This window comes from Crotalus tigris, unplaced genomic scaffold, assembly GCF_016545835.1.
Source record: "Crotalus tigris isolate CLP2741 ecotype Arizona unplaced genomic scaffold, ASM1654583v1 scf7180000017639.5415321, whole genome shotgun sequence".
NCBI classification, from domain to species: domain Eukaryota; kingdom Metazoa; phylum Chordata; class Lepidosauria; order Squamata; family Viperidae; genus Crotalus; species Crotalus tigris.
This window is the reverse complement of record NW_024096532.1, coordinates 4,175,788-4,192,055: the sequence shown is the minus strand read 5'-3', so window position 1 is coordinate 4,192,055 and position 16,268 is coordinate 4,175,788. Positions and strand designations below refer to the sequence as shown.

The 16,268-nt window shown below is 40.5% G+C and overlaps 1 protein-coding gene across 1 annotated transcript; it reads right to left on the bottom strand.

Annotated features, from left to right (window-relative positions):
* Nucleotides 1-512: 512 nt before the first annotated feature.
* LOC120304539 (apoptosis regulator BAX-like) lies at nt 513-15,911 on the bottom strand. The gene is made up of 6 exons (XM_039335259.1): nt 15,800-15,911; nt 12,622-12,676; nt 7,733-7,927; nt 5,969-6,101; nt 3,468-3,560; nt 513-899 (listed from the first exon to the last, which is right to left on the bottom strand). Exons 1-6 carry the CDS (start codon nt 15,861-15,863, stop codon nt 864-866), a joined length of 576 nt encoding a protein of 191 aa, XP_039191193.1. The 5' UTR covers nt 15,864-15,911; the 3' UTR covers nt 513-863.
* Between the last annotated feature and the right edge of the window lie 357 nt (nt 15,912-16,268).

Genomic DNA, 16,268 nt, shown 5'->3' with positions numbered 1-16,268 from the left:
TGTCAGAAGATCCAATTGGGTAATGAGGAATTTCCTGATAATAAGAACTATTACACAATAGTTTGCCTCCTGGAGGAAGACCTCCAACATCCCTTCTAGCCTCATGATTCTATGATTCTCTGAAATTAAAAGCTGCTACTTTCAATTTCTATCCTTTCTTTTTCTTTCTGTATTTTTGTTTTTCACATTCACATTCTCTTTCTTTGTTCTCTTTATTCTGTATTCATGGGGCATGATGGCTCAGCTGATCTTGTCACCTAGGAAGCTGACAGCCTGGGTTCAAGACTCGAGCGCTGTGTGATGGGATCAGCTTCCATTATTACTCCAGCTCCTGCCTAGAGTTCGAAAACATGTAAAATGCAGGTAGATAAATAGGTGGAAGGTAACAGCATTCCATATAATCATGCTGTCCACATGACCATGGAAGTGTCTTTGATCAACGCTGATTCCCTTGGCTAAAAAACTGAGATAAACACCGCCCGCTAGAGTCAGACACAACTAGACAGGGGAAATCTTTTCCTTTACCTTTTTATTCTGTATTCATTAATGGTAGTTTTTATGTGCTCTTTAAAACTGTCTAATAAAAATTTATATATAAAAAACAACGAGGAAAACTATTTACAGGGCACAGATATTCCAGCAAGTTTTCTGACATGATAGTTTTAAAAGTATCCTGTTTTCAACTGAAGTCTAACAAGTTATGCTGTCTTGTAATGACTCACAAGTCAAGTAAGCAAGCAACAGTTTCACTTTACTATTATTTCTGGGCAGGATGAAATCCATCCAAGGATTCCTAAGCGGGATCAATCATTTTCTTAGCCTTCCACACAGCAGGAATGAGAAATACCGATCTCTCCAGATTTCTATTCTGATGACAGGAAAAAATTTAGTAGATCATTCTAAAAAGAAAAAAAAAACAAGAATGGAAGCATTTTGAATGCAAGGGGTACAAATTTTTTTAACCAGGCAGGAGAAAAGTCAACAGATGTTTCCCAAGCAACTTTTTGTTGCCTTTCTATTTCCACAGAGTTTCTATTTTTGTTCTATAATCTTTGCAGCTTCACCTCTGCAATTTTTTACAGCAGAAAATATTGTCACGTTTGGGAGCTGTTCTTATCGTTTAGGAAAAACTGCATCTCTGCTGTCCTTTAAATGCTGCTTTTAAAGAATTCAGAAAAAAAAGTTGGGCCTGAAATAGTTCAATAACACTTTTGCAACGCCTGACATGGCTCTTAATGTAGCCTGTGGTAACATTTAACCTAATTTGTGGGTTGGCAAACCTATAATTTCGAGGCTACAAAACGTGGAGCTCTTGTAAGTATGGAGAGCTCACTCCACTTTGTCCCCATGATCAGCTGGCTAGCAGGCAGGAAACCGAGCTGTTTTCTCCCTGCTATGGTAAGGAGAAAAGGAAAGAGTGAAGGAGAGGGAGGAGAGGAGAGGATGCTGACAAGTGGTAGATTAATTCAAGAGCATCTCCAGTCAGATCAGTGCAGTTTCTATGGCCTGTAAATGCTTCCCATTCAGGATCTGTTCAGGGGAAGCAATAGGCACTTGGGGGAAATATAAATGAGTCATATTTGTTGGGATGCAGATAATCCTTGATTTATGACCACAATTGAGACCAGAATTTCCATTGCTAAGCAAGGTGGTTGTTAAGTGAGCCAGGCCCAATTTTACAACCCTTTTTGCCATGGTTGTTAAGTGAGTCACTGCAGTTGTAAAGTGAATCATGCCATCATCAAGCAAATCTGGTCTCTTCCACTGACTTTGCTCGTCGGAAGCCAGCCAGGAAGGTGCAAACGGCAATCACATGACAACGGGACACCGCAACCGTTAGAAATATATGCCAACTGCCAAGCACCTGAATTTTGATCATGTGTCTGTGGGGATGCTGCAACGGTCGTAAGTGCAAGGACTGGTCATAAGTCATTTTTTCAGTGTTGTTGCAACTTTGAGCAGTTACAACAATGAATGGCTGTTAAGTCAGGCACTATCTGTATTATAGGGGAGAGAATAGGCACATTTATCTCAGAATGAAGAATGCACCGCAGCTTCTAATGATGTGAGGTACATGTCCAGAGTCACATTCCAAAAAGATGTGAACAAGACCAGGAAAAAAAATGAAATGTTGGACTGAGGTCATTTATAATAACATGAGTTAAAATATATATCTATTGGATGTAATTATTTTCCAGAAAAAAAAATCTTTTTCACACTTTTCCCCCTGTCACATTCATAACAAAAGCTCCATAGCAAGTTTTGAGGAGTCCTTGTGCAGCAACTCTCTGGTGAAACAGGGGGAAAATGTAGTCTGAGTAGTATATTAATCTACTGTTAAAGTAACAGTATCTTTAAAGATCTGTACTAACATCGTACTATTTGGGAGAAAATTTGAGTTTTGGATCAGTAACCATTCAAGTAGTGATTTTTGTTTAAAAATCAAGCTATTTTTATTTTTTTTAAAAGATGAATTATAAAGAAAAATTAAATTATATGCCTATTTTATTTTTTCTGCTTTCCTAAGTAGCTATAGAGTTGCATAGACCTTCCACAGAAAATCTTACTATTAATTCCTACTTTTAGATAATTCACCTAAATAGGCCTCAAACACTTGTCGTGCTGGCTTTTGCTATCTTAAGGATTAGAAACATGCCCTTTAAAAGACTTTTGGTAGTTTTTAGGTTTCTAAGCCCAGCTATGTTGTGCACAAACTGGCTTCATGGAATATAAATTCTTCAGGAAATATTTATGTTCCTAAAGTGTCTATATTCTTTTGAAGCGGATGACACTTTCCACAAACACATCCATGTAGCTGCTTGGAGTCAAGTTTTATTCAAAGGTACCTTTATCTTTAACTTGGGTTTAGTATGACATGGTGTGTCTGCCCCCTGCTGGACTTCTTGGGAACAAGCTGCCCTAAATAGTTTCAAGACAACAACTGCATGAACTATGATTTCTTCAAGACATTCAACACAGAATAATAATAACCCCCCCCCACACACACACATAAATGTAGTTGTTAAAAAGGAAGATCAGCTAAGAGAATTTGATTCTTATGAGCACAAATCAGATACACTAGCCAGGTTGTGCACAAATCAGATACACTAGCCAGGTTTAGTGAACAAAGCACAATTTTTGGGCTCCTACAACACACTAAGATAAAATGAATGAAACAGCATTATGGCTTAGTTTAAGATTGCCCTACTTTTTCTGATCAAGAGCTAAACTCTTCCAGGTTGTGGAATCTTCTAGAGATGCTGTGGCTTTCCATATATTACTACAGAATAATTCCTATTAGTAAGGATTCATGATGATTGGGGATGATGGAACTTGAGATCCAATGCCTGAACCAGGCTTTTTATACACATGTTCTATAGCTGACCTAGGTCTACATTTTTAACAAAATCTTCTCAAATCTTGACTATAAGAGAAATACTCAAAGGATCTTCAACCGTGCCACTCACCCAGCCTCCCTGCTGTTCAATCCAGAGAGCCAGTCGATCCCTTAAAAAGTTCATGGCCCAGTCCATCACATTCCCAAAGAAACTGGAGGCAGACTATGGTTGTAGAAAAGAAGAAAGAGCAACATGATTAAAAAAATAAACTAGAATTTATAAGCTTCGGTGATATTTTTTGGTCAAAATATTAAAGGCTGAGAAGGTGGGAAATAATGGCTAGAAAAATCAGATTTACAGATTAGGAGTTTTTTGACTATGAACTAAAACTGCTTGCCAAAAGTTCAATAGAATGTGTTCCAAGGTTTGTGAATTCACTAGCTCAGTGGTGGCGAACCTATGGCACGGGTGCCAGAGGCGGCACTCAGAGCCCTCTCTGTTGGCACGTGCGCCACTGCCACCAGCAGCAGGTCCATCAGGCCGCTACCGCTGCCCGGAGCAGGACCCCTGCCCAGCACAAAGGAGACGAAGTGGCCGACTAGCAAGCTCGAGTAGAGGTGATAGAGCAGAGGCCACTAACCCTTGTCGATTGGTGGACTGGAAGAAAAGGGAGGGGGAAGCATTTTACATGTGCACATGCACACACGGGGCCATGAGCACGCAGCGCTGCAAATGGGCCGGGGCTAGTGTCTGTGTGATACTCACTAGCCTTGCCCCGTTCCTGTGTGGTGCAGCGCCTTGTATCTGTACCCTGCGGCATGGCGGCAGCCATTTTTGCACCTTGCAGCATGGTGGCCCATTTTTACGCCCCCAGTTTTTGCGTGCCAGAGGCAGCACTCAGAGGCACCTCCCTGCCCCTCCCCCCCGAGGACACCACAATGCTGATGTAGCTCTGGCAGTTTGTTAAAAATAAGTGGATTTTGGGTTGCAGTTTGGGCACTCGGTCTCTAAAAGGTTCGCCATCACTGCACTAGCTCATTTCAACCTGGTGACCAGTAAATTAGGACTTCCTAATTTTCAGTAATCATGGACATTTCAGACAAAGGAAGCAACTGTATACGTGTATTAATTCAGAAGTAAATCCAACTGTCAGTCAGATTTATTCTGCGATAAGTGTGCAAAGGGACACCATTTTTCCCAATCAGTTTATAGGGATGGTAATCTGTGGAAAGTCACACTGAGCTAAAGAAGAACAAATGCTCTAACTATTTAAAAAGAGAGGTCAACTAGGTTTAAAATCTGCTTTTAGCACTGAGCTGAGTGCATGATTTCCTTCTGAAAAAAAGTGCCACGGTCAATTCTGTATTTGAAAAGGTAGGATGGCGTGACATGCAACTCAAAAGAAACAAAAGAAGAATTACTTAGTGATTTAGGGGCCCATTTTTCTCCTAAATAGGTGGGGAAAGAGTAAAGGATCAATGGGTTGAGTGAAGACAAAGGAGAATTGCCCCTGGAAGATTTAAAAAACACAAACCATAAGACAAAACAGGCACTCAAATCTTGTAGAAGCTTCAAACATACAAAGCACCCCAGGCAACCTCCCCCCAAAAAAGACTCAGGTATCCTTTTTGTTTGTTTTTCCTTTAAAATGGGTATACAATGGCTTAACCAGAATAATAGTCAATGTGGGTAGGAAATAGAAAGACCACCCTTTCCCCTGTATTCTTTTTTTTTTAACTCTCTTTTTTGCTTGGTGGTATAAAAGAAATGTACAGAGTCATGGGCATTCCTAGAAGGGAAAATGACATCAAAAGAAACAAAAGATGGAGCTTTAAATATCATGATGCAAGCCTGCAATTGCATTGTTTGCACGGTGATGACTTACATGTCATCATTTTGACATTATGGCTAGTAATGAATGGGTCCAAGTGTACAGAGCCCTCCCTTTTCCTGGAAAACTAATATTTCCTTAATTAAAAATTAGCCAGTAATCTAGGTTTGTCTAGCACACCATGCCATACATAAGGCAAACTAGCCAAAACCAAACCATAGTTATCAAACATGGTAAGCAGCATGTCTGACGCAGATATAATAAACAAAAACTATGCCACCTCTTAGTGTGACCTGCAGGTAAGATGAGAAGGAGCTAGTAAAGATTAGCAATAAGGAGAGATGAAAGATTTTAATTAAGAGAAGCTTCAGCCTTATAAATCCTCTCTTTCAGGCAAGGGAGAGTAATTTATGGCAAAAGGACCTTAGGCATTTGCCAAGTTGTTTTTCTGCAACACAGTGAGGTCCCCAGGCCCTGCCTGCTAAAAAGCTACATCAAAACTATCATTCCAGGGCAGAAAAAAAAATGAGAAAATAATGCTGTTTCCTTAAAATAAGCATTTAAAATACAAGAAATAACTCCTATTTTCACTTGCCCTGCCTCCATGTGACCTTCAGCCCACTCAAAACTATTAAGACTGTCCTCCCCCCAAAAGCCCCTCCCCTCCAAAGCAACCCAGCCTACACTGGCACTGTTTATATGGATCTTACTACAACCCCACTGATTTCAGCCTATCTTGCTTTTCCTGTCCACTCTTGAGGATGTTGATGCAACAGATATTATGCTTTCAGGTTTTTACCTGTCGAGCAACTTCGTATGTAAAGTAGAAGAAGACAACGATCCGTCCCCAGTTGACTCCAGAAGCAAACAACTCTTCTGATACTTCGGCCAGAGCATGGAGTGGATTTTCACTGATGACGCTTTCTGCCATTCTGTAAGGGGAGAGGGACATCTCAGTGCAATATAACAAAAAGGTACTTCTGGAAAACAAAGCAAAATCATGTAAAAAGTGGCAAATCCAACTGATAGAATCAGCATGTGTTGTTTTTTTAAAGAAAAGCTTTTATGACCTTGAATATCACTAGAAGCCCAGGAGAGGAGAATGGATTTTGCTAGAGGGAGGAGGAGGAAGAGGAAGAGGAAGAGGAAAAGGAGGAGGAGGAGGAGGAGGAGGAGGAGGAGGAGGAGGAGGAGGAGGAGGAGGAGGAAGAAGAAGAAGAAGAAGAAGAAGAAGAAGAAGAAGAAGAAGAAGAAGAAGAAGAAGAAGAAGAAGAAGAAGAAGAAGAAGAGGAAGAAGAAGAAGACGAAGAAGAAGAAGAAGAAGAAGAAGAAGAAGAAGAAGAAGAAGAAGAAGAAGAAGAAGAAGAAGAAGAAGAAGAAGAAGCAGCAGCAGCAGCAGCATTTTGGATCTTACCATCTTTCACCAGAAGTAGCTGGTGCTGTCAAAGCACCAACATCCCGGGCAGAATCGGCTGAATCCCACCACTGAATGTGATCCTTGAGATGAGATCTACCCCTATTTTCTTGGCCTTCTGAAAGGGCCTGAAAACCCAGCTCTGCTGACTGATTTTGCAGCCCTGATGGGGGCATTCCACAGTGGGAGTGATTAGTAGAATCATAAGACTGGAAGGACCTTGGAGATCTTTTAGTCCAACCCGCTGCCCAAATGGTTGTCCATCCAATCTTTTCTTGAAAACCACCAACAATGGAGCACCCACAACTCCTGGAAGCAAGCAAACATTCTCACTGTCAGGAAGTTTCTCCTTAGCTTCAGGTTGGATCACCCTCTGACTAGTTGCTTCTAATCTTGCCATCAGGTGCTATGGAAAATAAATCAACCCCCTCTTCCATGTGGCAGCCCTTCATGTATCTGAAGACAGCTATCATGTTACCCCTAAGCCTTCTCTCCGTTAGGCTAAACTTTATAACTAGTCCCCTTAGCTGTTGTTGTTATTATTAATAATAATACTAATAATACTAATACTAACAATAATAATGTTGAAAGGAACCTTGGAGGTCAGGCAGGAAACCTTATACCATTTCAGACAAATGGCTGTCCAGTCTCTTCTTAAAAACTTCCAGTGTTGGAGTATTCATTGCTTCTGGAGGCAGGTTGTTCCACTGGTTAATTGTTCTAACTGTCAGGAAGTTTCTCCTTAGGTTGCTTCTCTCCTTGATCAGTTTCCACCCGTTGCTTCTTGTCCTGCCTTCAGGCACTTTGGAAAATAGCTTGACTCCCTCTTCTTTGTGGCAACCCCTGAGATATTGGAACACTGCTATCATGTCCCCCCTCGTCCTTCTCTTCATTAAACTAGGAATACCCAATTCCAGCAACCGTTCCTTATATGTTTTAGCCTCCAGTCCCCTACTCATCTTTGTTGCTCTTCTTTATGATGTAAGTTGCTTGGAGTCCCTCAATAGTGGGGACATATAAATTTAATAAATAAATAAATAAATAAATAAATAAAATGCAACCAATCAGGGGTCCATTGGAAATTGGCCTTTTCCTCAAAGGGAGAATCACAGTGACCCACAGATATGGGCTGGATCTCATTTTTCCTACCTGGTGATTTCTGCATTATTTCTGAGTTCTTGGAATATGCGGAACATGTGTTCTTTCAATGAATACATCTGGGCAGCATCTGGCTCGTCTTCCCCATTTGCTTGCTCCCCTGACATGTTGTCTCTGCCAAACTGCTCCAAGGAGGCCGGGTAGCGAGAGCAAGCTGCATATTGCTGCCACAGTGTCTTGATGAATCTACCAGAGAAAAAAGCATGAACAGATGAGGCGTCTGAGCCCAGCAAACAATAACATCAACAACAACAAAGTTGGAAGGGACCTTGGAGGTCATCTAGTCCAACCCCATGCTCAGGCAAGAAACCTATACCATTTTAGACAAATGGCTGTCCAGATTCTTAAAAACTTCCAGTGTTGGAGCATTCTAGTCTCTTCTTAAAAACTTTCAGTGTTGGAGTATTCACTGCTTCTGGAGGCAGGTTGTTCCACTGGTTAATTGTTCTAACTCTCAGGAAGTTTCTCCTTAGTTCTAGGTTGCTTCTCTCCTTGGTTAGTTTCCATCTTTTGCTTCTTGTCCTGCCTTCAGGTGCTTTGAAGAATAGCTTGACTCCCTCTTCTTTGTGGCAACTTGAACCAGCTGGAGTTAGCACTGTCCTACGTTGCTTTCCATCACTGGGCTCTGGATGGGAGATTCAGCGTCATGAGCAGAGATGCTAAAAAGGAGCAGTGCAAAGACTCTTTGAAAAGCACAGAGCAGCCTTTGACAAAGTGATGCGCTTGAATGAGATCATTTGGTTTTTATTCTCCCTTTATTACTTTATAAGTAACTCAAGGTGGTGGTGAAGATACACAATACTCCTTCTCCTCCTCTTTTGCCCACAACAACAATCCCTGTGAGGAGAGTTCTTTGAATCATCCCCACCCTCAATCAACTTGCCCTGCAGCTGGGCCTTCTGGGAGGCCCAAATTCAGTACATCTGGATTCTGTTCTATTCAAGCGACAAGAGAAAGCTTGGAAAGCATTGTCCCAAAGGTGCTTTTTTCAAAAGGCAACTGGACTTTCTTGTTTTTCTTTGAAGACATTTTGCTTCTCATCTAAGAAGCTTCTTCAGCTCTCAGCTCTTGGAGAGCATTCATTTATGCTCAAAATGTAATCATATCACTTGTAGGGTCGTATGGGAGCTGATTAGAGTTAGTTATCAAATGGGTATCTATATAAACATTTTATTTTTTAATATATTTTATAAATCTTTTTACAATGACAATCTTTAGTGCTTAGTGAACAGTATGTTGTCTGGGTTCATATATTTAAAAACAATCAATAATAATTAATTTCTATAATTGATCAATATGTTAGTTGATAATATATTTCCTTGATCCTCTCTTCTTCCAGTAATGTTCTCCTTTTGTCTACATTAAACAAATATAATTCTTAATATTTTCAATACATACAGAATTGGGTATAAACATTTTTGTAGTATTTGTACATATAACAATAACATCATCTTTTCTAATCAGCTTATTTTTCAATTGTATTTATAGAAGTCATCTTATTAAGTCATTATACAGTATGTCCTGTTTTCAAAGTTCTTATTTAAGCTTAATTTCCCCTCAGTATTGAAACCACTCTTGTCAATCATAATTTTCTCAAAATTCATTGCCTTTGAATATCCAAACTTTTCATTCAAATACACCGTCTCAATATTTTTACATTTCATATATTATAAATATTATATTACTTATATATCTAATCCTTCTTACCATAGGGCCCATTTATGTCCAAGCTTTATCTATTCTTTAAACCATGGTCAAACTATTGAATCATATAGTACATCATCTAGCAATCTTTCTATAGGGCCTCTTTATATCCAAACTTCGTATTTTTTAACTGTATTCAAACAAATGTTTAATCATATAGTATTCCATCTGATAAATGAAATCACATCTCTTAAATCTAATTATAATCTTCTTTTTTTGCCAGGCCGCCTTCCAAATTAGTAGGTTTAGCTTGACAGGTTGTATTTTTGTAGATATTGTTGGGGATAAAAAAGACAAATTAAGTAAAATATTCACTTTTTGTCTCCTACGTTTTAATGATTCTCCTGACAGCTCTTTAATCCATTTTATTAAATCTTCTTTTTTGTCCTCAAGTTTGTTTTGAAGTCCTAGAAGATAAAACATCTTTTTTATTTCCTTTGTTGTAGCAAAATTTTGCAGATTTTCTTTTGTTTGTATTAAGTTGTAGTTCTCTTCATTTGTAGCTTCCATATTTAAGTCATTTTCCTTGGACTTGTATTCTATTGTCTGATTTATTTGTTCATTCTTTATCATCATTTTTTGAGAGTTGTTTAATTGTGAGTTTAGGTTAAAGATATGTTCACTTATGTTATCAGTGTTGTTTTTAATCTCATCATGATTTAAGACAATAGTCATTTGATTAATATATTTAATGTATTTGCTTTGTCTTGAGTCATTGTTCCTGCATAAATGTATTTGGTTTGTCTTGAGTCATTGTTCCTGCAGATTACTGATGTTTCATGCTAGGGTCTTCAGCAGGAGGTTTTAGGTATGGTTTTCTGTCATTTTTAGATAAATATACAACATCCATCCTCTTAAGTAGTTTTTCACAGGTATCATAGTCTCTTTAATTAGCTTTATCAAATCAGCCCATCTTAAAATCCAAACAACCAAATCTTGTGTAGTTCTTATCTTTATATATGTTTTTTGTAATTCAATATGTTTCCAATTATCAAAGCACCACTGAAAACAATATTTTGTAACAGTTCTTTTTTTCAGGGGTCTTATGATTATCAACCAGCCAAGATTTCAATCCAAAGTGTTTAACCACCTGAAAGCTTTCCAGTAACTTCCCTTTTAGAAGATTAACCAAAGGTCAAGGTTTTTCTTTCTCTGTAAACAGTCTTTAACTTAAAAATGCAACTCAGTGTGTTTATAATCCCAGGTCAGCAGTTTCTAAACATATGTAATTTCATTCTGTAGTACAGTGGTGGTGAACCTATGGCACAGGTGCCAGAGGCGGCACTCAGAGCCCTCTCTATGGGCATGCGCGCCATCGCCCCAGTCCTAGACCTTCAGCTGGGTTTTATAAAACCTTTTTGCTTTAGGCCTCTGTCGTCATGTACAAAAAAAAAGGTTCAATCAATCAGTCAATTTCAACTTCTCACGGGAAAAAAAAAGATCTTGCAAAGTTGGAATTGATTGATTGAACTATTAGTCCCACCCAGTCTGCCGTTATCATCGCAACCACACCCACCCAATTGGCCACATCCACCCGGCACCTGATAATGCATATGTGGGTTTTGGGTTGCAGTTTGGGCACTCAGTCTTTAAAAGGTTCGCCATCACTGCTGTAGTAGATAGCCCAATGCTTTGTTCCTAGCTGTTTTTTGCTATTTCTGGGCCTCTTGCCAAATTCTGTCAATGCAGCTATAGCAGTGATGGCGAACCTTTTAGAGCAGTGGTTCTCAACCTTTTTAATGCCGCGACCCCCAACCGGTCGTAAGTCAAGGACTATTCAACCAGTCGTAAGTCGAGGACTATTCAACTGGTGCAGCACCGTTTGCAGAATGGGACTTTTGGCGGGCTCAGAAGGGCAGAGACAGCTTGGACAATTCCTATAGGCTTTTGAAAGCCAATAGAATTAGACTCTATTCAAGAGAGTCTATTCTATTGGCTTTCAAAAGCCAATAGAATAAAAAGGAGTAGCACAGCTAAGGAAAAGGGGGAAAAAATGGCGGACTGCGTTGTTTGGCAACCCCTGTGAAATGGTTGTTCGACCCCAAATGGGGTCCCAACCCACAGGTTGAGAACCACTGTTTTAGAGACTGAGTGCCCAAACTGCAACCCAAAACCCACTTATGCATCGTTGAGTGCCGGGTGGGTGTGGCCCATTGGCTGGGTATGGCCCATTGGGTGGGCGTGGCCCACTGGGTGGGCATGACTGCGGTGATAATGGCAGACTGGGTGGGACTAAAACGTTCAATCAATCAATTCCAACTTTACAAGACCTTTTCTTTTCCAGCGAGAAGTTGAAATTGACTGATTGAACCTTTTTATTTTTTTTTTGCACACAGCAGCGGAGGCCTAAAGTAAAAAAGTTTTATAAAACCCAGCTGAAGGCCTAGGACTGGGGCAATGGCACGCATGCCCACAGAGAGGGCTCTGAGTGCCACCTCTGGCACCCGTGCCATAGGTTTGCCACCACTGAGCTATAGTTTTCTCTAATTCTCCACTAGGTATCAGTAGCTGTTCATTTTCCAGCTTTTAAAGCAAAAAGTAGTAGTAGTAGTAATAGTAGTTGTTGTTATTATTATTATTATATACTTTCATCAATACTTTTTCAGGTATGGAATTTTAACAGTTTTCTTAGTTTTCAAATTTATCCAGACTGTAATATTTTTAACCTCATTTTAATATATTTTTGTTCCCCATTTTAATTTGCCGCTTCCGTCTATGGGAGGGTGGGGTGTAGTCCCCTCCCTTCTCACTTTGGGAGGATTTTTGCTTCTTGGGAATCTTTTCCAGGAAATCAGATACAAAATAGGAGACAGAAGATCGAATTCCTCATCTAGTTTCAAGCACGCTGTTCACATTGTTCTGGTTAGTGCTTTTGGACTTCGACTGCAAGTAGCTTGGGCTAGTCACTGAAGTGTGGCCAGCCTTTCTCCTGTCGGGTTAGAGGGCTTTCCCTGGATCGAGCGGGATGACTGCTGTTGTTCCGCAATCATCGGGGCACCCCTCTTTCTTCAGCGCCTCTCCGGGGTGACTTTAGACCCATTTAGGGTCCCCTTGCAGGGCGAAACTAGCCGTAGGTGCAGAGCTCCACAATTCCTTCGACTGTGTGCTATGGTGCAAAACCAGAAGTCTGTCTATATAAACATTTTAAATAAATGAATAAAATAAATCTTGCCTACCCCAACAATAAGGCTTTCCCAATTCGAAGGATGCATGAGATGCTGTCAGAAAGTCCTTGGCAAGAAAGAGAGAAAAGATTTCAGTCTTTTACCTTCCATTTGCATCGAACCAACCTCTAATTCATTCTCCTGCAAACTTCCTAAGTTGGCTTCCGATTTCCTGATATTTAAGGAAAGAGGACTACAGGTAGTCCTCGACTTACAACCACAATTGAGCCCAACATTGCTGTTGCTAAGCGAGACATTTGTTAAGTGAATTTTGCCCCATTTTACAACTTTTCTTGCCACTGTTGTTAAGTGAATCACTGCATTTGTTAAGTTAGTCATATGGTTGTTAAGGAAATCTGGCTTCTGCTTCCCCACTGACTTTGCTTTTCAGAAGGTCACAAAAGGGGATCATCCCATGACCCCAGGACATTGCGACCGTCATAAATATGAGCTAGTTGCCAAGAAATGGATTGGGCTCACCATCAAGATTAAGCAGGCCTCAGATTCTCTTCTGTGACCACTAGAGGCTCTTCTGATCAGGAATATGGAAAATCTAGGGTACGATTTCTTGTCATTTTGAGGTGGGAAACAGATGCAGAACTTCAGTATAAGTTTTGCAATAGATACAGGTAGTCCTCAACTTACAACAGGTCGTTTAGTGACCATTCAAAGTTATAATGGCACTGAAAAAAAGTGACTTATGACCATTTTTCATACTTATAATCATTGCAGCATCCCCATGATCCCCTGATCAAAATTCAGACGCTTGATCACTGATTCATATTTATGACGGTTGCAGTCTCCCGGGATCAGGTGATCACTTTTTGCAAATTTTTGTCAAGCAAAGTCAAGCAGATTCACTTAACAACTGTGTTACTAACTTAACTGGGGTGATTCACTTAACAACTGTGGCAAGCAAGGTCGTAAAATGTGATAAAATTCATTTAACAACTGTCACATTTAGCAACAGAAATTTTGGACTCACTTGTGGTCGTAAGTCAAGGACTATGCCATTTAAAAAGACAAATAAAATTCTTGGGGAAAAAATAACCACTGCATCTTCTCCATTGTGCCCTACTCAAATGCTAGGAATAGTCCTCCGTTGTCTACAAGAAGGTAACTGCTTACCCCTACATTAACCCGTAAGGTGGGTGATTTGTTTGGCTTGGCATGTTGTAGGAACTCAGTCATGACAGAGCAAACTACTCATAATTCAGTCTCATGTTCAAATGCAGCATGTAAAAACTAATATTTTAACATATATGAATAATTCTTCTTTTGAATAAAATCTTATTTAGAATAAGCTAAAAACTAAAGCGGGTAACCAGAGACTCCAGGGTTTCTCCTCTCATTCACAATGTTAATGAAAAGAAGGAGCCAATCCTTTTTTGGGCACAATTCTATACAGGTAGTCCTCAACTTACAATATTTCATTTAGTGACTATTCAAAGTTACAATGGCACTGACCGTTTTTCATATTATGACCTTTGCAGTATCCCCACAGTCATGTGATCAAAATTCAGATGCTGGGCAACTGGTTCATATGTACGACGGCTGCAGTGTCCCAGGTCATATGCGATCCCCTTTTGCAAACTTTTGTCAAGTAAAGTCAATGGGGAAACCAGATTCACTTAACAACCGGGTTACTAATTTCTCATTTGCAGCAATTCACTTAACAGCTGTGGCAAGAAAATACGTAAAACTCACTTAACAAACATCTCACTTACCGACATAAATTTCGGGCTCAGTTGTGGCTGTACGTCGAGGACTATCTATACTAATTTGATTGGGCATAACAGGTTACATGAGCACAGCAGTTAAGATTTCTTAGTCCAAGTTTAGGGTTTGGCTGTTGTGTGAATTTAGCCAAGGAATTATTTAGTCCTTATTTTAAGAAACCACAAGAGCATTTGGACTCATTGACTACAGAATCTAGTAAGTAGTCTTCTCTCTCTTTAAATAATGCTTTATGGATTACACATTTACCTTGCTCAACTGTTCACATACCCCATTTAAAGTACAGGTAGTCCTCAACTTACGACCACAATTGGGCACAACATTTCTGTTGTTAAGTGAGACATTTGTTGAGTTTTGCCCCATTTTACAATCTTTCTTGCCAGTTGTTAACTGAATCACTGCAGTTCTTCAGTTAGTAACACAGGTAAGTGAATCTGGCTTCCCCGCTGATTTTGCTTATCAGGAGGGCGCAAAAGGGGATCACGTGTCCCCGGGATGCTGCAACGGTCATAAGTATGAACCAGTTGCCAAGCGTCCGAATTTTGATCACATGACCACAGAGATGCTTCAAAGGTTATAAGTGTGAAAAATGGTCATAAATCACTTTTTTTTCAAAGTCCTTGTAACTGAACAGTCACTAAATGAACTGTTGTAAATTGAGGGCTATCTGTAAATGCTGCAAGTTCTCTTATGTAGACCTAGTGCAGGGGTAGGCAACCTTGGCTCTTTTATGACTCGTGGACTTCAATTCCCAGAATTCCTGAGCCAGCCATGCTGAGGGGAAAGGGAGAGGTTTCCAAACTGAGCCATGCTGGCTCAGGAATTCTGGGAGTTGAAGTCCACGAGTCATAAAAGAGCCAAGGTTGCCTACCCCTGCCCTAGTGGAATCCTATAGCCCGGGATTATGTATATGCTGACTGTGGTTGCCTGATATAGAGCCCCCTGGTTAAATTAACTTCTTCTTCTTGTGCCATATCCGTTATCGGACGTTGGTGATCCTGTTTTTATCAGCTGCCACACGAAAAAGTGCTGCTGAGTTTTGTCCAAACTAGTCCCTTACAGTTTGAAGCCATGATATTCTTCTCCTGCCTGGACCTCATTTGCCTTCAATCTTTCCCTGGAGGATTAAATGAAGCGTGCTGTATTTTTCATGTCTGAAATCTTCTAATTTTCATTTAATTGTTTTGATGATTTCCCTTGGCTTTTCCAGGCGGCTGATCACCTCCTCATTTCTGATCTTAAATTAACTAGTTTTCTTAATTTATCCGAGGGCAGCACAGTAAACTCGGAAGCAGCGGCACCAACTGCGTACGCTTGAAACCGCCTCTGCCTGTACCGAGGGGTGCTGCCGGCTGAAACAGCCTGGAAGCTAGAACTTCCAACTTCTCCCTTCGTTCACTCCCATTCTCCTCTGGGGACATAAATCGGCCGCTCTTTTGCACAATGTTCTTACTCGGCTCCCTGGGAATTGCAACTGAGGCCGTCGGCCGGTTCCTCCCGCTTCCCTCCGCAGCCATATCGAAATCCAGGCGAGGATGATCGGCCCCCTTACAGAGCAACTTCCTGTCCCGGGGAAAATGAAAGAGAGAGCCAACTAAGGGCGTTCCTGAGGGGATTTCCACTCCGTCCCCGAAATGTGGGAGAATTGCAAAATGACGGATGCAGTTCTTGACGTAAGCCCATTGTACATTTAACTTCTGAGGAGGTATGGGGTTTGCACCATGAAGCCTGGATCACACGTGGATCACACATCGTAAGCTTAGTTGTGGTTTGTGTAAGCTACAGTTGTAATTAAGTGCCCTCCAAACACCCACAGTGAGAAGCAGGTACAGCGGCTATTTTATGGCAATGCTTCTCAACCTCAGCAACTTTAAGAGGCGTGGACTGTGACTCCCAGAATTTCTCTCCTGGCTGTGGAATTC